This window comes from Xenopus laevis, chromosome 7L (genome assembly GCF_017654675.1).
Source record: "Xenopus laevis strain J_2021 chromosome 7L, Xenopus_laevis_v10.1, whole genome shotgun sequence".
Classification (NCBI taxonomy): domain Eukaryota; kingdom Metazoa; phylum Chordata; class Amphibia; order Anura; family Pipidae; genus Xenopus; species Xenopus laevis.
In genome coordinates, this window is record NC_054383.1 from 15,723,953 (window position 1) to 15,751,741 (window position 27,789).

General features: G+C 42.7%; 1 protein-coding gene across 1 annotated transcript; it reads right to left on the reverse strand.

Annotated features, from left to right (window-relative positions):
• Positions 1-27,676, reverse strand: pwwp2b.L (PWWP domain containing 2B L homeolog). Its single transcript, XM_018225156.2, has 3 exons — positions 27,371-27,676; positions 18,099-19,734; positions 1-2,468 (listed from the first exon to the last, which is right to left on the reverse strand). Exons 1-2 carry the CDS (start codon positions 27,511-27,513, stop codon positions 18,117-18,119), a joined length of 1,761 nt encoding a protein of 586 aa, XP_018080645.1. The 5' UTR covers positions 27,514-27,676; the 3' UTR covers positions 1-2,468; positions 18,099-18,116.
• Positions 27,677-27,789: the final 113 nt, after the last annotated feature.

Here is a 27,789-nt window from a genome sequence, read left to right on the forward strand (position 1 = left end):
TTTGTTGCAGAACAGCACATAAACATTTATTTAATAATAAATTACAAAAAAAAAAAAAAAAAAATCCAATTTCAACTGGCTTTAAAAAAATTGCATTTCTCTGCAACATTGCATAAATGGAGTCCTACTGAATCGGCGAGTAACTTGTTCATTTTCAATCCCAGCAAAACATTTTGGGGGAAAAAAAAAACCCAATGAAGAATTTATCAAAAAGCCAAAGTATTTTTTTTTTTTTTTGCTGTATTTGATTATCTTTGGAATTGTATGCCATAACTTCACATTGAATCTGAAGGGGAAGTTCAACTCTGAATTTACCTTTATGTTTAGTATGGTATAGATTGAACTATTCCAAGCAACCTGTCAGTTGGCCGTCATTATATATAGGGATGCACCGAATTCACTATTTTGGATTTGGCCAAACCTCTGAATCCTTTGTGAAAGATTCAGCCGAATAACGAACCGAGTGAGAAGGGGACAACATTTTTTACTTCCTTGTTTTGTGACAAAGTCACAAGATTTCTCTCCCACCCCTAATTTGCATATGCAAATTAGGAATCTGATTTGGTTCGGCCAAATCCTGCTGAAAAAGGCCGAATCCCAAACCAAATCCTGGATTTGGTGCATCCCTAAGTATATATATTTTGCGGAAGATTTGATTTATTAACTTTCCCATGTTGCCTATTTCTTGACTGCAACAGAAAAAGCATTCGGAGTGTGATTCTTATTTTTTATTTTTGTTTATTTTTATATTCAGTTTCTCTACTATTTTGAGTTCAAAATGGCCTCCCTGGTTGCTAGGTTAATTAGTCCCTACCAACCAGGTAACCGTTTAAATCCCAACTGCAGAAAAATAAAAATAACTGTGCAAACGGTCTTAGAATTACACAATCAACACAATAACAAAAATACAATGTAAGGGGAACAACTCCTTTCAGCTGATCATATTAAAGGCTAAATATACCCTTTCGAAAAGTAGGGGCTGTCTGTTTATTTCCTCTTTAAACAACGAATATATGTTTATATGAATATAAGCACTGTTCAGCCTTATAGAAGGATCTTCCATGACATGTCGAAGGATTGCTATATGCAGAGAACAGCTGTGATTTATACAGAATGGGCAATCCCAAACCTGTGTCTTCAGCATTAGCAAAGCACATTATCTTCCGTTTATGGTCATAAAGAGTGTTGCAAACAATATGGTAGCTCCTGCTCATACGTATATAGAAAATGTTGGGGTGCGGAGGGACTTATTTACTAAAAACAGGTGCTGCATTGCCCCGGAGCAATCGATCAACAAATAGTCTTGGGTGGGTAGTCTACTTAGGCTTTGAAAGCAAAGGTTGCCGTTGGTGGTGGACAAAATGCCCCTGTCGTGGTACATCTGAATGAGAAGCTTCTTATTGGACACAAAAATGCAGACCTTGGAACCAAAACGTCTTGGTCCTGAATCCCACCACTGCCCTACACTGGGTATTGTCCACCACTGCTTTCCATTGGATGGCAAAATGCCCTGCCCCGCACATAAACAGCACCTTTGTTGGTAAATGAGCCCCGGAATTTACAAAGGTCTTCACTCATAAGGCTTCTTTACTTGCATCGGTGCTCAACTGCGCCAGTGTATTTACATAGATCAACCAATGAGCATACAGTTCTTAACGGTCTACTAAAAACTGGAGCATGAAAGCTAAGCTTTGATTGGTTGTTATGGGTCAATGCACCAGGACAATTTATTAACTATTCTAGTAAATTAGCCCCCTTCGTTTTCTGCTGAAGGAAATACAACGGCAAGATAAACCTTACTCCTCAGGGTATATTTTAGCGTGAATAAAACCCTATAACCGTTTTCTGGGATCAAAAAGAAAACTTCTCGATATCTTGGTAGAAAATACAAACTTCAACTTGTTGTTTAGCCCAGAGTTACGATAACCGTTAACCAAGAACCGCGATTACAGCAGGATGGACTATAAAATTTGGCAAAGATTTCAGGAAACAGACGTGAGCGGGAAAAAAGCGAAGGTGCGTCTGACGATTTCTCCGTAACGTTTAATAATTAGCACTTGTAAGAGACCTACGATGAGAATCCTATTGCAGTCGTATCCTCGGATTAAATACTTCCGTTTAGTTTCGGATCGTAGCTTTAGTCTATTACCTGTAAACTAAGCAGCAGCAAGAGGGTGTGCATGTGTGTTGTTTTTAAAATTTTTAACAAAAAAGTAGAAATTCTTTCAGTAATAAATAGAGAGTTTGTTGGGTTCCTCGATCAGAAATGTAAATCGATTTGGTTTTTCCGGGTGATGTAGATTTGGTTTTGTACAACGAGTTCTACCTGGTGGTCAGGTGACAGACGCCGCGTGACAGATGGCAGGGTGCCTCGTCTTCCTCTCGAGGATGAAGCATGGCAAGAGTCTCCAGGGGGAACACGTCAGGATGTTTTTCAGGAGGAGGGAGCAGCTGTGTTCTGACCTTATCTAAGGAAAAACAAAAATAATAATACAGGTTAATGATGTCTATTTAGCATGTGGATATAGTAAACAGCTTATTTGCTCCTTGTGAAGCCAACCTTCCAAAACCAATAGAGTCCTTCAAATGGACAAACAAGATCTAGTTCGGCCAGTTCTCCAAAGCAAACCCAACCTTGCCACCAACATTGAGCGAATTCCAAATATCCAGGCCAATTATTCAGGAAGCCATTGCCGAACACCATCCATGCTCAAAATCCACACAGCCCAACGCAATCTAGGCTGGTTAGACTTACTATCCAATGCAAACATTATCTGACTATGTATCAGCAATGGGGTAGATAGGCTGCCATTCTGGTCAAGGACAAATATCCTATAATAAGGCCAAGATGTTACATGTGAAGAACACTTCAGGTCCTACAAAATATATTTCTTGAGCTTTAGCTCATGATCCTCCATTTATGACCATGAGAACCATTACTGAGGTTTAAAAAGAGAAAGCCTTGGCTGAGCCACACATTAGCCGCACTTGTTCATGTTTTAAAAAAAATGGGTGCACAATATCTGACCAACTTGAGCTCAGATAGACTGGGAGACAATACAGTACAATATTGTTCATGGCCTGAGCTACAATGGTTCCTCAAGTCAAATGATATAGAAATCTGCAAAAGAGGTTTTTTTTCTACTGGAGATCAATAGATTACAAGGAGACTGAAAAGAAGGCACCACATTGAGGGATCAACAGATAAATGAACTAAACTGGTCAGTACCACTCCTTTTCTTCAATTCTACAATTGGTCAGTTGAATTGGAACCTGACATTCGGGTTGCCAAAAGCACAACTGGCTCTGAACAGAACAGAAGGCAATTAGCCAAATGGCTTGCACCCTGTTGGCTCAACCATGTTGTAGTAACAACAATCATCGCCATGGTACTTCATACGGATCCAGGAAGGTTATTTGGAGCAATCCTTCAAGTAAGGACTGACAGTTTAATTACAGTGGCTATGCAATACTGACACCATATGCTATACATACAACATATCTCCTGCTTTGGGAGAAACCAGATCTATACTACAACCAAGAAACCCCCCGAAAAAACCCCCCAGCATTTCAGGTTTGTCCAGCCACTATTCACAATTTTATATGATTAACATGTTTCACTGGGGACTTTCAAAGACAGCTTATGATAAAGAGAACTGCCTTCTAATGTGACACACCTCGCTGGCATGTGGACTTTCCCACGTCACTCTGCATAATTACCTACGGGAGACTGATTAACAGATCAGCTGAGAATGACGTAGCCGTCCACCAACGCCACACCTATATGTGCAGTGCTGGAATGCTCTGTGTTCTGTTGGATTGCACAAACTAGGTCAATAATATTTTGCTTAAAGAAAAATTACACACGGTCTGTTTTGAAGGTGGCTATACACGGGCAGATAAAGCTGCCAATATCCGTCCATTAGACCAATGTGGTAATTTTTATCTGCCCGTGTATGGGGGCTTCCGACGGGTCTTCCCAATCGATATATGGCCACGATATCGTTCGGGAAGGTTTAATTTTTCCGCCGGCCGACTGAAGGAGCCCAGGGACGAATGTTCGGCTTACCCTGATATAGCCCTGCCATTGGTTGGCATATCGGTGTAAGAACTGCTCATTTGGTGATGTCGCCAGACGAGCGAATCTCTTCATGTATGGCCAGTTTGACTGTGTCAGCTGCTTACTGTTCTGTGAACGGGGCCTTCTTTATTGCCTGCCCAACCAATATTTGGATGAAAATTGGCCAGATATCGAACAGACAGGATAAGAAGTACTAGTGGGAGAGGGATCCATCAACACATAAGAGTCCTCTTCCAGTGGGTCTCCACTGACCTCTACTATGATTTGATCATTGGTCTAGGGGCCAAATAATTGGATGAGCTGATCTGGTCCAGCTCACAGATGGCCCAGATCTGCTTAGAGCAGGGATCCCCAATTTATTTTATTGGTGAGCCACAACGAAATGTTGAAAACAATTGGGGAGTAACATAAGCATACGAAAAACATAGGGAATGCCAAATAAGGGCACTAATTTGGTATTTGATAACACTATGTGGATTGGCAGCCTGCAGAAGGCTATGTTTGGTGGTGCACATGGTCTTTGTGCCTTTAAAACTTGCCTATAAGCCAGGAGTTAAAAAATGATAACCTGCTTTGAGGCCCCTGGGAGCAACATCAAATGGGTTGGAGAGCAAAGTGTTGCTCATGAGCTACTGGTTGGGGATCACTGTATTATACTACAACAGATACAACCTGAATTTAACGTCATAGTCAATTTTACTGGAGATTAGCGTCATCCTAAACCTTACCCCACTAAGGGCTACTTGCCAACAAATGCAGCGATAGCAGACAAATGTTCCATAGACAGTGACGTCACTAAATACACAGGTAAGTAATATTCTCCATCAGTAACTCAAACAAAGCACAAAAAGAAACATACACAATATAAAGCCATACCATACACTATATTGCACAAGGGTTGTAAAGACGCTGCCTTAGACAACCAACCTGTTCAATTTTCAGCTTTAAACTGGTAAAGGCTGTAAAGATTGGAACTGTGGGATATCCAGGGCTAATGATCAGTGACATCTGCTGTAATAATGAAGCTTGGATCCTGTAACGAGTGACAGGGAAATAAGAGTAAGATTTAACGGAGCTGCACGGACCAACACCCAAAATACACCTTCCTGCTAAGCACGCGGGGGACAACTGCATTGAAAGCACATCTGTACAGGCAGAACATGTAAGGTCTAAACAAAATCATATTCCAGTTATTTATACAGCACAACATCTGATTAGAAGCATTAAATCAGGGATATAAGGAGAGATAGGAAGGAGTAGAGGGGGGGGACACATCACTGCCGAGAAGCACATGAGTGATTGATGACAGTGCCATTAAACCACTTGGGAGAGTGCAAGGCCGCAATCAATATTAAGAAAGAACATAATTAGACAGCCTAATCAGGAACTCAGAGGCACTTGGCATTACTGCTGAAAGCCCAGGTCTGATCCTTTTCCTCCCCCAATGGAGTTAACCCCATAGTTAAAAGCAGATAATCGGAACACTCGAGTACCACAGAGGAAGCGGTGACACAAAAAGGCCGCAGGGGTTGTAGACCAGGTATGAACCCAAGACGAAAGCAAAGAGTGGCAGAACCACGGACGCACAGAATCCATAGTTGGATCGCATTCAGGTGCCCGTGATGTTAAGGCTTCACATTCGATTCTAATGAAATGAAAAAGCAGGCTGAATTATGATCTTCTGCCAAAAGTGCCACTTTTTTGCCGAATCTCAAGGGAAATCCCGGATTTGATGAATCCCTAAAAAACTGGGTTGGAAAATACTGGAAATAATAAAAAAGATTTTTGACCCCTTCTAAAAGAAAAGACCAAGACCTTCTAAGGTAGTGACCCCCAACCAGTGGCTCATAAGCAACATGTTGCTCAGCGACCACTTGGATGTTGTCCCCAGTGGCCTCAAAGCAGGTGCTTATTTTTCAATTCCTGGTTTGGGGGCAAGTTTTGGTTGTACCAGATAGACTGCCAGTACACATAGGGGCTACCACACAGCCAATCACAGCATTGATTTTGCACCACCCAGGAACATTTTTCATGCCTGCATTGCTCCCCAACTCTTTTACATCTGAATATTGCTCATGGGTAAAAAAAATAAATAGTTTGGGAACCCGTTTTAAGGCCTTAGCAGAGTAACTCCCTTGGCCTGACCAAGCAATACCTTTCTTTTTGATTCAAAAATACAGGTTGGCACTGTGTGGCACTTCATTAGAGTGCCACACACTACATGTGAACCATCAATTAAATAGGAAGGAAATCCTAACAAAGGAGAAGGGTAAGAAATTCTACACAGGGCTGATTCTAGGCTGATGCATTAAACCCAATATATAAAATTAGGCATAGGGCTCATTTTAAGTTTAGCTTTAAAGGAGAAGGAAAGTCGTCTTGCACTTGGGGGTGCCAAATGCTAGGCATCCCCAAGTGATTGTATTTACTTACCTGAAACCCGGGGCCGGTGCTCCTATCAGCAGAAAACTGCACTGGCCCGGGGTTATTCCAGTGAGCACCACGGAGCGATCCTCTTCAGTCCTCCTCTTTCTTTGCACAGATGCACATTCGCAGTAGAACGAAAAGCCGAACTTTAACTAAAGTAGTAGAACTTTTGTTCTACTACGTATGCGTCTGCCCTGGGAAATTTGAAGAAAGAAGAAGCCGGAAGAGGATCGCTCCGTGGTACTTGCTGGAATAACCAGGGCCGGTGCAGTTTTCTGCTGATAGGAGCACCGGCCCGGGGGTTTCAGGTAAGTAAATACAATCACTTGGGGTGTCTAACATCTGGCACCCCCAAGTGCAAGAAGACTTTCCTTCTCCTTTAAGGGCAGACCAACCAGGAAAAAGATGCTATGGAGCAATGCCAAGCAGCCACGACCTTATCCAGCTTCTTCTGAACTAAATCAGATATTTAAAGAAAATCCACTATCCACAGTGAAATCCATTCGATTACACGGAAGCCTGATTACCATGAGATCACATGGGCCAAATCCGTGTTAATTCTCAAATACAAAAGAACGGAGCGCTAAAACAATAGAAGTTTTGTAGTTTTAGGTTTACTTGAAGACCCTTTGTGGGATATAATCTTGATATCACACACACCTTTAAATCTAAATTATTTCATATCCATAAAAGATCAGTGGAACAAAGCCAAAGTAGAAATCATGATCGTTGATAAAAGCTTCTATGAAGCCCTTGGTAAAATAATTATTTTATAAAGAATGTCACCAGGTTCTGTATTGAAGTGATTGGTTTATCATAAACTAGCAAATAATTCAATATATGCATGTTTAGAAGAAGCCACAGAACACAGGTACACACGTGTGTGGTCAGTGCAAAAGAATATTTATGTAAAAGGACAGGGGCCTTACACACCTGCCATTTGCATGCACGATTCCCAGTCCTATTAAAAGGCTACATACACAGCAGAAAGCCATTAAGACGGGGGCGTAATAAATGATATTGCTTGTTTTAAAGGTAGTGAACAAAGATTACATATAATTATAGCTTAAGCCCTGGCCTTCTTATGCAGCTGCTCAGAAATCATTTGTATTTCTCTTTGTATGTTTGTTGGAAATATTAAGAGGTAAAAATATGTTCCTATTTGGTTCCCGTAGTTTCTAGAACAGGGTTTCTGGCTCAGCTTGTTGTTATAGTCACGTTTGCCCTGCCATTGGAAGACCATGCAAATTCCCTGCTCACACAGTAATCTAACTCAGAACCCCAGTCCTGTTACCCTCAGGGTGTGACCTTCATTGTACTGAAGCTTTGGACGGGGGCCAATGATGTCAGGGCTGGAGCGGATGATGTTGGAGGTGGAGTGGATGACGGCAGGTGTGGGACAATGATGCAGCACATATGGAATTGGCTGGTTTAATATATACAGACTTATATTTACAGAACCATGGACTTCAGACTCCAGTAGTAGCCCCCTTCAGGCCCAACGTTTGTACAGGCCCATGTTTAGCCCATAAGGTTATAAACATAGGAATAATCTACTGTCTCAACCATAATGACTTGGGCTTCCAGGCAGCCACTATTTAGAGTAGAAAAAGGCAATACTACCCAAATATTCTCTTTAGGCTGGGCCCCGCCCAACACCTTGAGAACTAAAGCTGGCCACAGATTTTCTTCCCACAAACGATAGACAATTGTTCATTCCAATAGGCCGACCTGCTACGAACCAATCAGATTAAATAAAGTAGTAAAAAGAACAAATCAGACCATGTCCTTCCTGGCCATGAATTGACAGACTGCAATTGTACAAAAGTTATGTCCGACAAATGATATCGTCAGACAGGCAATGCATACAGAGACATTATCGTTAGCCGACAGAAATCTTCAAACCTGTCCCATCGACTAAATGAGCAATCGCCATGGCACAAAAAATGTCAGGACGACCCACACATGGTCTGAAAATCGCACAAACCTCCATTTGTATGACTTTATCTTTGTGTCTACGGCCAGCTTATGTGGGGCAGATACTTGATAACAGAAGCATCCATTTAAGAGAGGGAGAGATGTATTTTTTCGTGATGGATCATTGCGGCGCGGCTCTAGAACAATAAATCAAATGAAATGACTAAGCATAAAAATACAAAATGTTCCGTGACTAAGCCTGGAGTCAGCAGTTTCATTTGTAGAGAGGATATGATGCAACATTAACATGTAATCTTATCACCCAGGGAGCAATTTCTTAACCCTTTTAGTGGCATATATCTTCCTTGTTTGCTCTAAAGCAGTGCCATCTGCCTTACATGGTAGAAGGCCGATAATGGAAGCCAGTTTTAAACCACACCCAATTTAAACCACACCCATGTTATCACAAGAACTTTTAGAGCAGAGAAACACGTTCAGATTCTGGGAGATTAGTCGTCCAGCGACAAATCGCCTCTTCTTTGGGGTGACTAATCTCCCCGAACTGCCTCCCGCTGGCTAGAATGTAAATCACCGGTGGGATGGCAATCTGTGCTCTTCATTTTCCAAAGCCGCCCGAAGTTGCCTCACAAGGAAACTCCGGACAACCTCGGAAAAAAAACGCTCAGAGTGCCATCCCGCCGGCAATTTATATTCTAGCTGTTCTAGTGGGCAATTTAGTCACCCCGAAGAACAGGAGATTTGTCACTGGACTTAAAGGGGAAGGAAACCTCGTCGGCGCTAACACCCCACCCCCCCTCCCGTGTATTGCCCCCCCTCCCTCCTGGCCTACGCCTCCCGCTGGGCAAATGCCCCTAACTTGTTACTTACCCTTCTGCGCAGGTCCAGTCCAGGGAGTTCACAGGCGACATCTTCTTCCACGCGATCTTCTTCCTCCTTTGACCGGCGTTTTGGCGCATGCGCAGTAGGAGCATTTTGCCGGTACGGATCTACTGCGCATGCGCCAAAAGTCACACGCATGCGCAGTAGATCGTACCGACGAAATGATCCTACTGCGCATGCGCCGGTCAAAGGAGGAAGAAGATCGCGTGGAAGAAGATGTCGCCTGTGAACTCCCTGGACTGGACCTGCGCAGAAGGGTAAGTAACAAGTTAGTGGCATTTGCCCAGCGGGGGGGTAGGCCAGGGGGGAGGAGGGAGGGGGGGCAATACACGGGAGGGGGTTAGCGCCGACGAGGTTTCCTTCCCCTTTAAGGGCATAGCCACATTAAAGGGGACTTAAGTCTAAAATAGATTAATACTAGAAATTAGGTATTTTGTATACTAAATATAAACATGAACTTACTGCACAAGAATTAAACAAATGATTTATGCTTTTAAAGTTGGCGCAGGGGGGTGTAATCTTGTAGCTTTGTTAAACATCTTTGCATGACCAAGACTGTGCAAATGCTCTGTATGGTCTGGGCTTCAGTTGGAAGGATACAGCAAGACTGATTAATAATCAGAATATACAGACTGCACTGGGTCTGTGGATACAAATCAACACAAACAAAGCTGCTAGAGTAAGGTGGGGGTGGGGGGGCTCCCCAGCTCCCCCTGTCATTTGAAAGTATGATCGTTTCCCTGCACAGCAGTTAGGGACCGTCTAAAGTTTCCTATCCGCAGCTGTCAGAGCAAGTTAAACAAAGGGGGAATTTCACTGCATACAGTCAGGTTTCTTATAAAAACGGTACACATTTTTTAATTAAAGTATATTGGAGATAGGTTTCTTTTTCGTTAAAGAAAGTAAAAATGGGATTTTATTTTTTTTGTCTTTACATCCACTGTAACGGTGGTAGTACACCAAATGGTTGGGGCTCACTGAAGGAACATCACTCGTGAGTGAAAAAAGTTCATGAAGTCATTTTAAAGAAATACCCCTAAATCCACATGCCTTTTCCTCCCCTGTGAATAGCACAGCAACCCCCAGCACATATTTAAACACCTTAGAGACCCCCTAACAAATGTTTCCAAATGCTAACAAACCCCCAATAGTTCACCTCCCACAGGCAGTGTAGGGCAGGAGACAGGGAAACCTGTCAGGACCACACAAGTAACCGATCAGGACCATGTACACTACAGGTATCCAGAAACCCGTTATACAGAAAGCTCCGAATTATGGGAAGGCCGTCTCCCATAGACTCCGCTTTATCCAAATATAAAAAGAAAAATGACCTCCATTTTCTCTGTAAAAATAAAACAGTAGCTTGTACTTGATCCCAACTAAGATATAATTAATCCTTATTGGAAGCAAAACCAGACTATTGGGTTTATTTAATGTTTACATTATATTGTAATAGACAAGGTATGAAGATCCAAATTACAGAAAGATCCATTATCCAGAAAATGCCAGGTCCCGAGCATTTTGGATAACAGGCCCTATACCTATTACTATTTCTTATGTAGCTTTAACAGCATAAATATCTGAATGAAAAGAATAAAACAGAAGGTTAATTTAGTCAAGCTGTTGACAGTGACTTCAGATCGCCAACTAAAGGTCTACTGGTAGATCCCGATTTACCTTTTGGACACTCCTGCTTTAAAGCTTAAACAAAGTAAGGAGTTACATTTAATGCAGGGGCTGCACAAATTAGACCCCCAGGCTGCCAGTTGGACAGCTGTGCTCTAAAGTATCAGCACCACACATTTCACGTTGTCCGGCTTCATCTTTGACCTATGCCATGATGCATGGATTATTGTGTCAACATGGCAAACCAAGATACGACTGGTGGCACAGCAGAGACCTACACAGGTCTGTTTTTTTAAAACCTGCACCCAACCTATACCCGCTTTCCCCAAGCCTGACCTGCATAGCCGCCTTGCCAACTCCAAGAATTTTCACCCAACCTGCTTCCCGCAGTTTGCCACACTGACTGGAAGTGATGTCACACTGACTGGAAGTGATGTCGCATCGAACGTTTTAACCATCAGGATGCTTGGATTTTTCGCATTTTTCCCCTGCATTGGCCACCTGTAGCTCCCCCACTGCAGAGGATCAGATACCCGTGGAGCATTTGCACACTGGGCAAATGAATAATCCTCTCGAGTCCCAATCATATGGCGGGTATTCCGTGGGTACCTGACCCGATGCAGGACTTGAGCATACAGTCACATGCTGCACAAATGTTACTAATATGAGATGGTTGCACAGACTGCATTGAGAGAAGCATAACAAAAAAAAGTCAAGCACTAGGGGGGTGCCAATTTGCACCCCTTTCCCATGAATCAAATCGCTAACCCTGGACCACTAGGAAAAACACACCCTATCACAGCAATTTTCTGATAGTTCCTTTCTACCAGCACATGCACAGTAGAGGGGACCTGTCCATATTACTATTCTGCACATGAACCAGTTCTGAGACAACCAAACCAGAAGGATATAGAACTCTAAAGGTGGCCATAGATACACAGATAATATCGTACAAAATACATTTTCGTACGATATTCGGTGCGTGTATGGTGGGAAAAGAGCTGACCAATATCGGCAAAAGACTTGGATATCTGTCGGCTCGTCGATTGGGCTGGACTGAAAATTATGATCAGGCGCCTTTGAACCCAAACATCGGCCATTGTTAGTGCTGAATCATCAGATACAGGTAGAATTCTATTGTTTATGTCTGTATAGCGGACGATTCAGCTCTACACGTGTGTATTGAAACAAACGATGTTTCTTGAAAACATCTTTTCTAAAGGTGGCCATACACTGGCCGATAAAAAGCTGCCTACAGACCGCGTCGCAGGTTATTGGCCCGTGTATGGGGCCCCCTGACGGGCTTCCCCGATCGAGATGAAAAATCCCGACGGATCTCAGCCGCATCTATTCGTTGATGCGGTCCCACAATCCGACCGCCCATTATTATTCGTTAGGATCCGATCGTTGGGCCCTAGGGCATATCGGGGAGAGATCCGCATATCGGCGGGCATATTGGGGAGAGATCCGCTCGTTTGGCATGTATGGCCACCTTAAGAAAGATCGTAATTGTTACGTCTATGGCCACCTTAAGCTCCAAGATGGCACACGGGCGATTCCTCAAAAGACTGCCTGGGGCGGTATATTTTTCAGCAAGCTAAAGCACTGTCCTGAGTTCCAAATGAGAGATTTAAAAACAAATTGGCACCCCCAGTAAATATGAATTCCTGTGTCCTCCAAGGCAATGACAGGCTCACAGGTAAGAAACATAACTGGTCAAAAATAGACCGACAGTAATCGCATTAAGCCACACGGGTGGTAAAACATGCTGTGTACTACTGGTTAATCTAATTACATAACATTTAATTTTATATCTAATTAAAGGATTAATTACAGTCTAAGCACCCATATGTGTGTACCTGCTATAAAAAAAATGCAGAGTTCTGCAGGGGGGTTGAGAGACACCATCTTGCTCCATTTTGGATAGATAAAGGGGCTCGCCCCGAAACGTTGCACGTCCGCACTTAATAAACGCAAGGGGTAACCCTGCATAAAGTTCCTTGTGTGCCAGTGTGTTTACCATTTTGATGTCATATTGGAGGTCGCCGGACTCCTAGCACTGAGCACCAGGAGTTCTCGTTATCAATCTCCAGGAGTGTGCTCTGCTTCACTCTTTGTCGCTCCATTTTGGATAGGACACTTATACTAGAATGGGTGGTGCGGGGATAGGGATTGGGTCAGGGTTAAATTCTCATTTTAATGTAATCCATTGGGTTTAGCTTCTGTGTTCTTATTTTTTGCAGGTTTATTCCTCCATCAACCCTAGAAGTGCTTTGACAGGCCCAAAGACAGTAGGTATGGAAGAGTCAGCTCTTGCGAATTTCCTTCAGCTTCACAACTGAATTTGGGCCCTTACACACACGGCTGTTTATTTTTGTGCATTTAACCAGTGTTGCATCCAGGTCTGAGCTTCCTTAAATGCACAATCCCCCTTTTATTCTGCCTGTTCTAACTACGAGCATCCATCTTTGCTTTTCAGCACTGCAGTAGTGGTCTTATCTAATTCCAACAGACTTATAAATCAATTATACTGCTGAAGTCAAGCTGCTGGAGCCGACTCACAGCCTGCCTGACCTTGGGAACTGTTCAGGTGTCTCCAGGCAAAATGAGCAAAAATACCCATCATGCAGCTCTCCGGCTGTTAAACTACAACTCCCAGTATGCCCCACTTACAGCCTTTTACTTTCAGTTACACAAGGATTTCAGCATAGAAGCCCATGGTCATATGCTCGACAGGTGTAGATTTGGGCACACAGGTTAATTGTGTCGCTAATCTAAACAGCTGCCCTACACATGCACCCCCAGGGCGATATTAACTGGGAAATAAATTCCATAGCAGCCCATGGCCACGTGTGTGCACAACAGCTTGCCTAGGTTCCAGGGCAACCAGACAGAGCAAATCTGTTGCTAAGGCCGTTACCTATCTATAAGTCTAGGATTTAACATTCTGCAAGCGCATTAGGGGTTATAAGGATCTAGTACTAACAAAAATGTTTACCTTGGGCCTGAATTCCTGAGTTTTATTGTAGTCTGTTTGCTTGTCTGCCCAGTAACTGCAGGTATTTTTGATAAGTGAGACACACCTTTCATTCTGCCTTAGCCCAGTGTATTTTCACTTGAGCTTTAGATGGGGGAGTCTTCTGGAAAAGGTGGAATAGTAAGTCACTAAATGTGGGAGGTGGTCTCATATCTGGTTTGAGTCTTGTTCCATTCGAACCTAACAAGGTAGAGGATTTTGTGCACCATGGAGGAGATTCCACAGCTGATGGCTCTGGATTGGAACCCCCACCACACAATGATGTTTGGTTGAGCCCATTTTAGGGTGGTGGCACATGGGGAGATTGGTCACAAAGTGACAAGTCTTCTTTACTGAGGGCGGCTAATCTCCACGAAATGCCTTCCCACCACCGGCAAGAATGTGAATTGCCGGTGGGATGGCATACGTATCGCTTCAGTTTTCAGAAGTTGCGTCCCAAGTAAACTTCGGGCGACTTCGGAAAACTATTTGCATTCTTGCAGTCGGGAAGGCATTTCAGGGTGATTAGTCGCCCGCAGTAGAGAAGATTTGTCGCTTGGCGACTAATCTCCCTTTTGCCACCACCCTTTCCCACCACTTGTTAGGCCCATCAGGAACGGATAAGCTTGCCTGGCAACCAGGCCAAACCAGCAAATCTACACTACATGACCAAAAGTATGTGGATACCCCCTTCTAATTATTGCAACTGTCATCTTTACTAACACAGTTTCACCGACTCCTTCCTCATATGAATATACAACATTGTGTAACTACTAAAAAGCACCTAAACATTTCCACAGTCTAGCAGGCTATAGGAGTGATCTCCGACTAATTGCACCCTACCTTCAGCAATATGGTAGCAGTAAATTTAAAGGGATTCTGCCATGATTTTTTTTTCTAAATGACACTGTTTACGCTGCAAATAATTCACTCTACAATATAAAATGTAATTCCTGAACCAGCAAGTGTATTTTTTTTAGTTGTAATATTGGTGTGTAGGTGCATCTCAGGTCATTTTGCCTGGTTATGTGCTTTCAGAAAGAGACAGCACTTTTAGCTTTCTGACAGGCTGTTGTTTCTCCTACTCAATGTAACTGAATGTGTCGCAGTGGGACCTGGATTTTACTATTGAGTGCTGTTCTTAGATCTACCAGGCAGCTGTTATCTTGTGTTAAGCTGGCCACAGAAGCAAAGATCCGATCGTACTAATCATCGTACGATCGGACTTCCCCATCTCCCGACCTGCCGCTAACCAATCCGATTAAATAAAGTACAAAAGAACAGATCAGCCGATGTTCTGCACTGACAGCAATCGTACGAAAGTTATGTCCGACAAAGCTAGTGACAGTCTCCCTCTGAAAATCGTACAATCGGCAATACATGCAGAGATATTACTCGCAGCCGACAGAAATCTTTTAATCTGGCCGATCAACCAAACGACCGATCTCCGCCGGACGAAAAATGTCGGGACTCTCCACACACGGCCCGAAAATCGTACGAATCCTCGATTTGTACGATCAGATCTTTGCTTCTATGGCCAGCTTTAGGGAGCTGTTATCTGGTTACCTTCCCATTGTTCTGTTTGGCTGCTGGGGGGGGGGGGGGAAGGAAGGGGGCGATATCACTCCAACTTGCAGTACAGCAGTAAAGAGTGATTAAAGTTCAGAACACAAGTCACATGACTGGGGGCAGCTGGGAAAACGACAATATGTCTAGCACCATGTCAGATTTCAAAATTAAATATAAATAAATCTGTTTGCTCTTTTGAAAAAGTGATTTCAGTGCAGAAGTCTGCTGAAGCAGCACTATTAACTGATGCATTTTGAAAAAAACGTTTTCCCATGACAGTATCCCTTTATCCCCCTGTATTGGTGACCTCACCAAATGAGCAGAACTTTCAGTGATATTGAACTGATCTGATCGTTTGGCTCTTAGGCAAACTATTGGTCCATAATTCTCATCAATGCAGACAGTCGGGGAGAGAGCCGTATCAACGTGCGGCCTTCGTCCTTAGAGGACAATCATACCTCTTGATTTTCAGCCAGATATTAGTTGGGCAGGCCAGTTGGCTGGCCCCATACACGACCAATAAGCTGCTGACTCAATCTGAAAATACCTAATACACATGTTCCAATTAGCTGCCAATTGCCAATCAATAGCCTCATGTATGGCCATCCTAACTTACAGACAAAGTTTGATTAATGTATTCATTTTGTTCTTCATTTTTATTCTCATATATTATTCCCTTAAATGTCTCATTTTAACCAGTTATGTAAAATTATACAGGTAGGGGGATCATACACAGAAAAGGCACAGTGCTCATTTTGAACTGCTCTTAAGTAACTGACTTGTTTTTTAGTGGCTTTTGTTGCCATAACAAGATCTTAACTGTAATCATGTAGCGTTAAAGCTTGAAATACAGCTCCCAACATCCCCCAACAGACAGTGCCTTTAAAAGCAAACAGTCCATAAAGCAGCTAATGTACAGAGTTGGGCAAATATACTTCTATTCAAAACAGGCACATATTGGCCTCTTTAAACATGACCTTGTACTATAAATGTCCACAAGTCAAAGTGGTTCAGCCTGCAACTATAAAGCCTATAGAATCCCATAGCTAGGGGTCTGCCTGCAAATAATGTAAATAAATCTCAAGCATTTCATCAAAAAGAAAATGTCCTTAGTAAGCACGTTTATCATAAATGCAAGTCCACCTTACAAACAACCTTTAATATAATGAACACAACACAATTCTGAAAGTTAACCATACATACCCAGATATGATCCAACAGTCTGACCAGTTCTGAAGATCCTACGGCTAGGTTTGCCTCCTCACTGGTAGCTTAAAGGAGACGTAAAACCCTTATTAAAAAAAAACCCTACCCCCCTATCCTATATAGACGTCCCTCCCTCCTCCCCCCCCAGCCTAGCTGCTACCCCTAACTTTTTACTTAGCCCTCGGTGCAGATTCACGGAAACGGAGTTCATGGGCTCCATCTTCTTCTCTTCAGTCTTCATTGGGAAGTAAGTTCCGTATCGGCGCATGCGCAGTTGGAGCAGTCTTCGGGTTTTGTCAACTGCGCATGCGCCAAAGATACGGAAATCAACGAAGCGTCAGAAGAAGACCAAAGAAGAAGATGTTGCCCGTGAACTACGATGCCTTCAATCTGCACCGAAGGGTAAGTAAAAAGTTAGGGGCATTTGCCCGGGGTAGCAGCTAGGCTGGGGAGAGGAGGTCTATGTAGGGTAGGGGGTTGGGTTTTTTTTAATAAGGGGTTTACTTTTCCTTTAAAAACCAAAAGAAGTATACAGCTGCACTGACCCTTAGATATATTCCCATGTTACTTGATCCCCTAGATCAGAGGTCCATAACATTTTTTACCAACGAGCCACATTCAAAAGTAAAAAGAGTTGTGGAGCAACACAAGCATCAAATATCCCGTGGGGTGCCACAAATGGTGCTGCGATTGACCTTTTTTTTAGCGCCTATGTGGACTGACAAATTACAGGAGGCTCTATCTGGCATTACACCTGTTTATTTTTGCAGCAAAAACTTCTCCAAGCCAGGAATTCAAAAATAAGCATCTGCTTTGAGGCTACTAGGAGCAACAACCAATGGGTTGGTGAGCAACGTTGCTTGCAAATCACTGGTTGGGGGATTACTGCCCTAGACGTATGGCAACTTCCAAAAATGCATGTAGAGTAGTAAATGGAAACTGACAAAAAACCACACAAACAATGTTTTTTTTTGGGGGGGGGGCACTCATCAGGAGCGTAGCTAGAACACCAAATCCATCTGTCCAAACTGAATGCCCCTTCCTAACATGATAATGGTGCAATTGTGGAAGTGAGAAAAGTCATAGACGCCGACCAGAACAAACAAATAATGCTGCTTGACCCAGAGTTGTGGAGTCAGAGTTGCCAAAAATGTAAGGAGCTCCATATTGCCACAGTTGGAGCAGCTTTTCTTATAGGGGGGTTTACTTCTGCTTTAAGGTGACTTTCATATGTCATAAGGGAACCTGAGGAGCATAGCCTGGAGACACATTTCTTTAAGCCCCAGGAGAAACACATACTATAAATCGAAAATAACCACAAGGAGATACATCCAAGCACAGTTGCTATTTACTCACCTGCTACAGGTCCTAATGCTACGTTTCACACTGCATTAACAGTTCCCTAATTTCTGGAGTCAGGTGATCAGTAGCTTTAGCAGCCTCAGCAATAGCTTTCCGGTACACTCCTTTCTTCTTGCGGTTAAACCGCAGTTTGAAGAATTCCGAGAACGAGGAAAGTTTTGAAACCGATAAACTAGAAACTGTCGGAGAACCGAACCATGAAACGGTCGCCTCTTGCCAAGATGGATCTCCGTCCTCTTTTTGATTGACGTTAATACTCAGAATCCTTGCAGGCCACCATGGAAAACCGTGAACTTTCCCCCATACTATATCCCCCACTGAAACAGTCTTTCCCTCTACAGTAATGCAGTTCGAAACGCTTTTAGTGAGCAGCCTGACCGTGAGAGGTGGGACCGTTTTTTGTTCCTCTTTGGAAGACGACACAGAGAGGTCATCCCCAGGAAGAAGGTCACAAAATTCCATGCCATTAAGTTCCAGACAAGAGGATTTGGATTCCTCTAAACTGTCATTGCTACATAAAGAAGCACTAGAAGAATCGGCCTTTCTTTTCCGGTACGCCCTAAGTAAATGTAGGTTATGCTCTTCTCTGGTGTGCGGAAACCCCTTAAAGTCATCATCTTCCCCTGAACTCCCTAAGGAGACATCATGAAAGCTTCTTTCTCTAGAGTCATCCATATAAAAGGAAGAAGAATCCGTTTCAGACCCTCTGCTGTTTTGGTTTTGGAGATCATGGATCCCATCTATGAGCTCAGACTTATAAACAGAAACACTCTGTCCGCCACTGCCCCTTTGAGGTTTTAATCTGATTTTAGGAGGTGGCGCCTCCAGACTGGAATGTGAGGGTTTAGGTAGCTTTAACTTTGGAATGGAAGCTAACCGGTTACTTGTTGATTTATCCACCAAGCGTCTGGGTGTACGTCTATCAAGATCCTTTGGCATTTCTTGGTCCGCGCTTCCATTTTGTAGAGTCTGGTTTGGACAAAACGGCTCAATAGAGCCATGAACACGTGATGGAATCTTAACCACTTCCCCTTTACCTTGTGGTGTACTGTAAGAAATCTTTATAACTGGACTCCTGTGCACCAAGTCTTTAGAGGTACTTTGTTCCTCCTTTTTATCTTTCGTAGTCTTTAGGTCTTCACAGTTAGGCTGAGATTTACTTTTGTCTTTATCATCATTGTTAAGCCTCTTACTGTTTTTAGAGTCATTTTGTTTATCTTTATCAGTGTCTTCTGAATTTAGTGTGTTTTTGCATTTCTCGCAAAGCACTTGACGTGGCCTTAGCCGAATGGTGCTCATTATGAGCCTTCCTGAGTCTCGGTTTCTTGAAATTCGTCTTTTTGTCTTTTTGATAGTCCGTGGTGGTGGCTGAGGGACCCACTGATTGTAGGAGTGCCTCAGCCACAAAGGCGTAGGTAAGGGGGCACCTTCAAAGTAAGGAGGATAAGAAGGAGCGATCCCTGGTGGTGGAAGGAGAGAAGGGCATGGATTGTTGCTTGGTGGAGGTTGGCTAACATCTTGAAGAGCAGTTTCAGCTGGTGGATGCTCAAGATCACCAACAGGAACAATATCCATAGGTGGTTCATCATGCTTTGGAAACGGAGCAGACGGCACACAGAACAACCCAGATCTAGAGGAATAAAAAAAAAATTACACATATAATTTGCAAATTCTCTGATCATGCCTGCAAAAAATATTCATGCCACTGTTTTTGCAACTTTTCTTCCTTAAGGTTATTACGACGCATTCCGTACAAATGAATGGGAAGGGGGTGCGGGTGGGTAAGGCGCTTTGACTGTAATTTCAAGAAGTCCTAACACCCCATGTGATAGTAACCTTCTGCCACTTAAGTTGGGCATACGTGGTAAGCTACACTTTTATGACAAATTTGCCAAAGGGCATATCTTTACACAATTTGGCCACCAACATGCCTTTCTGATAGTTTGGGCTGATGACTGGGCCATAATTAGGGCCTAGGGAGAGGATAGCCTCAACACGCCAATGTGGTTGTATCAGGCTGTGGCCAGCTTTTGTTTCTGCTTTTTAGGGAAGCAACGAAGCTCAGATTCAGCCTAGTCCAAGAGCCTGGTTCAATCAAACCCAAACCCGTTTGCAGGCGTTTTCCAACGTCAACGAGGGATAGCTATTCGGCCTAATCAGTTAAAGGGGTTGTCCACCTTTTGAGTTAACCTTTAGTATGATGTAGAGAGTGATATTCTTAGACTATTTGCAATTGGTTTTCATTTATTATTACTAGGGATGCACAGAACCCCCTATTTTGGATTCGGCCGAATCCTTTGCGAAAGATTCGGGCGAATACCGAACCGAATTTGCATATGCAAATTAGGGGTGGGAAGGGGAAACCATTTTTTACTTCCTTGTTTCATGACAAAAAGTTACATGATTTTCCTCCCTGACCCTAATTTGCATATGCAAATTAGGATTTGGTTCGTCCGAATCCGGATCCTGCTGAAAAAAGCCGAATCCCGAACCGAATCCTGGATTCGGTGCATCCGTAATTACTTGTGTTATTTAGCTTTTTATTCAGCAGCTCTTCAGTTTGCCATTTTAGCAATCTGGTTGCTAGGGTCCAAATTTCCCTAGCAACCATGCACATATTTGAATAAGAGACTGGAATTTGAATATGAGAGGGTCTGGACAGAAAGAAGAGTAATAAAAAGTAGCAATAACAATATGGTTGCAGCCTCACAGAGCATTTGTTTTTAGATGGTTTTGAAAGCTGGAAAGAGTCAGAAGTAAAATGCAAATTAAAAAACTATAAAAAAAATAAATAAATAATGAAGACAAATCAGAAATTTGGCTGATACGAAAGTACACATAATAGTACATTAAAGGGGTGGTTCGCTTTTAAGTTAACTTTTATTATGTTCTATAATGGCTAATTCTAAGCAACTTTGCAATTGGTCTTTCATTTGTTTTTAAAATAGTTTTTAGATTATTTGCGTTTTGACTCTTTCCAGCTTTCAAACGGGGGTCAATGACCTTGTCTAAAAAACAAATGCTCTGTAAGGCTACAAATGGATTGCTGTTGTTACATTTTATTACTCATCTTTCTATTCAGGCCTCTCCTATTCATATTCCAGTCTCTTAGTCAAATTAGTGCATGGTTGCTAGGGTGATTTGGAGCCTAGCAACTGTATTTATTAAATTGCAAACAGGAGAGCTGCTGAATAAAAAACGAAATAACTCAAAAACCACAAATAATCAACCAATTGTAAATTGTTTCAGAATATCACTCTCTACATCATACTAAAAGTTAACCCACAGTTGAAGGAGTCCTTTAAAGGAGAAGTAAATCCTACAAATTAATATGGTTAAAAATGCCATATTTTATATACTAATCTTATTGCATCAACATAAAGTTTCAGCTTGTCAATAGCAGCAATGATTCAGGACTTCAAACTTGTCACAGGGGGTCACCATCTTGGAAAGTGTCTGTGACACTCACATGCTCAGTGGGCTCTGAGCAGCTGTTGAGAAGCTAAGCTTAGGGCTCGTCACTAATTATCCAGCAGAAAATGAGGTTCCCCTGTAATATAAGATGATGCTACAGGTTTGCTGATTATTAAATTCTGATGCTAATTGCACTGGTTTCTGTGCTGCCATGTAGTAATTACCTGTATTAATTACTAATCAGCCTTATATTGTGACATTTCTATTCTATGTGTACTGTATATTGTGAGTGGGTCCCTAAGCTCAGCAAGTAAATCAGCAGAAAAGAAGATGGGGAGCTACTGGGGCATCTTTGGAGACACAGATCTTTACTGCTAAAGGGCTGTGGTTGCCTTGGGCTGGTACAGAAGCCCAAAACAATGTACCAAATTTCTAGCTACTTCTTTATTTAGGCTTTAGTTCTCCTTTAAGGCCTATATACACAATCAAAAGAAAACAGAACTGAAAACCGAACACAACAGCCCATTTATAAACCGTCAAAATCAAAGGTGAAATAAAACCTTTAAAACCATCAATTATTTTGGTTATATGTACGATTAATATTTATTATATGTACAATTATTTTTAGACCTTCTTATGAATTCAATTCGATTGATAAGAAGTAGAAAATGTAGGTAAGGTCATTTCCCCTAATTTTGTCAAAACAAAAAACAAAACAAACAATGTTTCCCCTTACACAGCAATTAGTACATTTCACCAGGTTGTGGAGCGGAGCCGAAAGCTCACAGACGATTTTAACTGAAATGACAAGATTCCTTATAAAGAGGCCGACATGATATATATATATATATATATATATATATATATATATATATATATATATATATATATATATTGATTGAAAGGATAATGGGATGAAATTTGGAAATAAAAATTCAAAATGGCAATTTCAACAATTTAAAAAACAAACAAACTGTCAAATGGTTAAAAAAAAAAAAATGGCAGATTTTCCTAGAGGGATGATTTCTAAACGTGGCCCTGTGTCTGTATTGTGAGAGAGGAAGGAAGGAAGAGAGCAGAGAATTTGGAAGCACCCCGCCCCCCTCCCCCTAATGACAGTGTGAGGCTTCCAGTCATTAAAGCTGATTATACCAAAGGCCTTGCCAGCTGCCCTTCCCTGTCCCTCTTTATTCCTAACAAAACATCACCTCCATGTTACAGGCCGCAGCCCCTCAGTACGGTTGCCATATGGCTGGTGTTTTAGCAAGCTGGCCGGTAAAAATGTTGATCCCAATGTTATTAATAGGGAAAAAAGATAAAAATATAGGAAGGTCGGTATTTTTCTCCAGAAAAGGTGACAGCCCTGGCCCTCAGGCACTGACAGGAATATACAGACATATACATGAGCTTCCAATCTGGATTTAACAAAATAAACTGTGATTGTGAAGTACAGAAGGGTCTATTTATTCACAATGACCCCTATATGCTGGGGGAAGAGAGTCCCAGTCCAGTGCTCTGTAAACTGGAAAGTACATTTATCTTTGATATACAAAACTGATGGCACAGTTGCCCTTTATTTCTCACACACAACCCCCTGTACCATGCGGAGACCAGAGCAGGCGGAATCCTGAGGCTTTTACACAGGGCACCTATGGGGGTCAAACCCCTTTCAGACACTTCAGAGACAACCTCTCCTTGACTTAAAGGGATACTGTCATGGGGAAATTTTTTTTTTTCAAAATGAATCAGTTAATAGTGCTGCTCCAGCAGAATTCTGCACTGAAATCCATTTCTCAAAACAGCAAACAGATTTTTTTATATTCAATTTTGAAATCTGACATGGGGCTAGACATTTTGTCAATTTCCCAGCTGCCCCATGTCATGTGACTTGTGCCTGCACTTTAGGAGAGAAATGCTTTCTGGCAGGCTGCTGTTTTTCCTTCTCAATGTAACTGAATGTGTCTCAGTGGGACATGGGTTTTTACTATTGAGTGTTGTTCTTAGATCTACCAGGCAGCTGTTATCTTGTGTTAGGGGAGCTGCTATCTGGTTACCTTCCCATTGTTCTTTTGTTTGGCTGCTGGGGGGGAAAAGGGAAGGGGCTGATATCACTCCAACTTGCAGTACAGCAGTAAAGAGTGATTGAAGTTTATCAGAGCACAAGTCACATGACTTGGGGCAGCTGGGAAATTGACAATATGTCTAGCCCCATGTCAGGTTTTCAAAATTGAATATAAAAAAATCTGTTTGCTCTTTTGAGAAATGGATTTCAGTGCAGAATTCTGCTGGAGCAGCACGATTAACTGATTTATTTTGAAAAAATTTTTTTTTCCCATGACAGTATCCCTTTAAAGGAAAACTATACCCCCCAAACAATGTATAATGTATATAAAAAGATATTGCATAAAACAGCTCATATGTAAAACCCTGCTTCATGTAAATAAACCATTTTCATAATAATATAATTTTCTAGTAGTATGTGCCATTGGGTAATCATAAATAGAAAACTGCCATTTTAAAAAAATAAAGTCCGCCCCCTGGGATTGTAGGATTCACTGTGCACTCAAACATACCAAACAAACCATACTTGTTAGGTCACATGAGCCAATTAACAGACAGAGTTGTGTCTTTTACTTCCACACTTCCTGTTACAGTTAGAGCTGCAGTATTTCTGGTCAGGTGATCTCTGAGACAGCACACAGACCAACACAAAATGGTGGTTCAAGGATAGAGATGTAAAAGGGCAAGATTTATTTTAATATATATTCCAGTTTGGTAAGATTCTTTAATATGCGACTTAATATGATATAAACTATATGTTGCTTAACTGCTCATTTTGGGGGTATAGTTTTCCTTTAATATTTGTAGTGTTTGTCTGATCCCTCTTGGCAACCATAAGGGTGCAACTGGACAAATACTAAGGGCAAGGAGTAGGGTTTCCACCTTTTCAATCTGGCCATACCGGCCGTGACGTAAGGGCGGGCCAGAAAGGGGCGGGGTTGTGCCGGTCAGGGGAAGTGGTTGTCAGTCCAGAGGCGGGGTTATGATGTTCCGGGGCAGGGTTTCGCCAGGAAGGATTGAGCCTTTGGATTAAGCGAGTAGAGGCGGATCTGAGGCAGGACAGGGGCGGAACAATAGGGATTACAAATTTACCGGCTAATACATTGACGGTAAAATTGTAATACCGGCCCCGGCCTTGGCTGGTATTTTACTGGCTAGGTGTGTGAAATACCGGCCAGGTGGCAGCCCTAGCAAGGAGAGAGGTGGCACCTGAGGGTGCTGGGGTTTTTTAGCCCTATTGTACAGTAACCTGTGCAGCACCCATGCTACAGACTTATATCCTACTACCAGGAGAGGGTTAAAAACTCCCAGCGATCTGCAGTGATTTACAGAAGCAGAATACAAAACCCCAAACCAAAATAAAATCTATTGCAGTGCCCACAGCTCACCCCCAACCTTTGTTCCCATGCCACTTGTGGGTCTATACACAGACATTCCTCATGGATCTGTTTCTGTTTATAACTCCCATCAGTCACTTAGGGTTAATTTGGGCAAACAGCTTGCACTCGATACACTTACATCTTTACATTGATCCAACAGATGCAGAGAGTGTACTTTCCCTTTAACTGTGGGCATGCGGAAGTGGTTGACCTTTAAGTTAACTTTTAGCATGTTATAGAATGGCCAGTTCTAAGAAACATTTCAATTGCCCTTCATTATTTTGATTTTATTTTTTTATAGTTTTATTATTTGCCTTTTTCTCCTGAACCTTTCCAGCTTTCAAATGGGGGTCACTGACCCCCATCTAAAAACAAATGCTCTGTAAGACTACAAATGTATTGTTTTTGCTACTTTTTATTACTGATCCTTCTATTCAGGCCTCTCATATTCATATTCCAGTCTCTTAGTCAAATCAATGCATGGTTGCTGGGGTAATTTGGATCCTAGCAACCAGATGGCTGAAATTCCAAACTGGAGAGCTGCTGAATTAAAAGCTAAATAACTCAAAAATCACAAAAAAATAAAAAATGAAAACCAATTGGAAAGTGTCTCAGAATATCACTCTCTATATCATACTAACAGTTAATGTAACGGTGAACAACCCCTTTAATCACTCCCGTGTAAATAACTCAGTCTATTCCCACTTGCATTAAAGGGATAAACAAATTAAAGGGGCGAGCTGGAGTTTGGGGAACTGGAATGAATGCACCTTACTGTCATTTACTGAAAACCACTCTTACATTAGGCCTCAGCCACTAAACCATCATGTCTTTGCATGCAGGTGAACTACAACTCCCAGAACCCCCTTTTGCAGCTGAAAGTTGCAGTTTTTTAACATCATCAGTTTGGCCAAATGCTGCCAACGTCCAAGACAAGCGCGTGAGAAGCGCTGATTTATTTATGACCCGGGTATTCTACACGTGATTTTTGGGAGCTGGAAGCTGAGCACGTTGCTTCTTTATCCAGAACGCTGCACGGGAGTGAGTAATCCCTGCATGCCCACGATTAAAGGGAAAGTACACTCCCTGCATCTGTTGGATCAATGTAAAGAGGCACGTGTATTGAGTGTAAGCTGTTTGCCCAAATTAACCCTAAGTGACTGCTGGGAGTTGTACACAGAAACTGATCCATGAGGAACGTCTGTGTATAGCCCCACAAGTGACATGGGAACAAAGGTTGGGGTTGAGCTGTGGGCCCTGCAATAGATTTTATTTTGGGTTAGGGTTTTGCATTCAGCTCCTGTAAATCACTGCACATCGCTGGGAGTTTTTAACCCTGTCCTGGTAGTAGGACATAAGTCTGCAGCATGGGTGCTGCACAGGTTACTGTAGAATAGGGCTAAAAACTCCCAGCACCCTGGGGTGCCACCTCTAGCATTTGTCCAGTTGCACCCTTATGGTTGCCAAGAGGGATCAGACAGACACTACAAATATTAACGTCAAGGAGAGGCAACTATAACACATCTGCTGAACTGCAACTCCCAGCACCCTCCCTCGCAGCTGCAGGTGAGCCAGTTTGTGTGTCGGATTATAGGTGACATTGTGACACCCTAATAACTACCATACACACAGAGTAGTAGAGAGAAGTGGGAAGTAGTAGTAGCGAGTAGCAGAGAGTAGTAGACGGTAGTAGAGAGTAGAAGTGAGTAGTAATGTGTAGTAGAGAGTAGAAGTGAGTATCAAAGAGTAGAAGTGAGTAGTAATGTGTAGAACAGAGTAGAAGTGAGTAGTAGAGAGTATAAAAGAAGTAGCATAGAGTAGTAAAGGGTAGAAGTGAGTAGCAGAGAGTAGTACAGAGTATAAAAGAGTAGTAGAGAGTAGAAGTGAGTAATAGAGAGTAGAAGTGAGTAGTAGAGAGTAGTAATGTGTAGTAGAGAGTAGAAGTGAGTAGCAGAGAGTAGAAGTGAGTAGTAGAGAGTATAAAAGAAGTAGCAGAGAGTAGTAAAGGGTAGAAGTGAGTAGCAGAGAGTAGTACAGAGTAGTAAAGTTTACAAGAGAGTATAAAAGAGTAGTAGAGAGTAGTAATGTGTAGTGGTGGAGAGTAGTAGTGAGTAGAAGCAAGTAGTAGTGAGTAGAAGCAAGTAGTAGTGAGTAGAAGCAAGTAGTAGTGAGTAGAAGCAAGTAGTAGTGAGTAGAAGCAAGTAATAGTGAGTAGAAGCAAGTAGTAGTGAGTAGAAGCAAGTAATAGTGAGTAGAAGCAAGTAATAGTGAGTAGAAGCAAGTAGTAGTGAGTAGAAGCAAGTAGTAGTGAGTAGAAGCAAGTAGTAGTGAGTAGAAGCAAGTAGTAGTGAGTAGAAGCAAGTAGTAGTGTTGCTGCTGCCGGGGACCCTGCTATGTGAGAGTGACTCTTACTTCTTGGTACAGTCCAGCAGGATCCCGCTGTATCGCTTCTCCCCGGAGCTCAGTGTCACCACCAGAGTGTCGTTCACCATCTGCTCCACTAGGACCGATACCAGCGAGCCGACCTGCAGCTCCGGCCCGGCCGCGGCCTCCATGCTCGCTTGGCTTTCCGGCTGCCGCCAGCTCTAGCGCCGGCCTTGAGACTCCCTTAACAACGGGTCCGACTCGTCGCACAGCGCCCCCTTCTTTCTCTCGTCCGTCTTTTCTCAGCGGCTTTGGGACAACGCTTACGTCACGAATGGATACCCCGCCCCTTCACCCACTCCTCCTCCCCCGGTTCCCCGCCCCCTCTCTCGCTTTTGTGGCGTCACGTTAGGACAGACGGCGATTGTAGCGTCACTAGGGGGGTCCGGGGAAAGAGCCGGAGAACG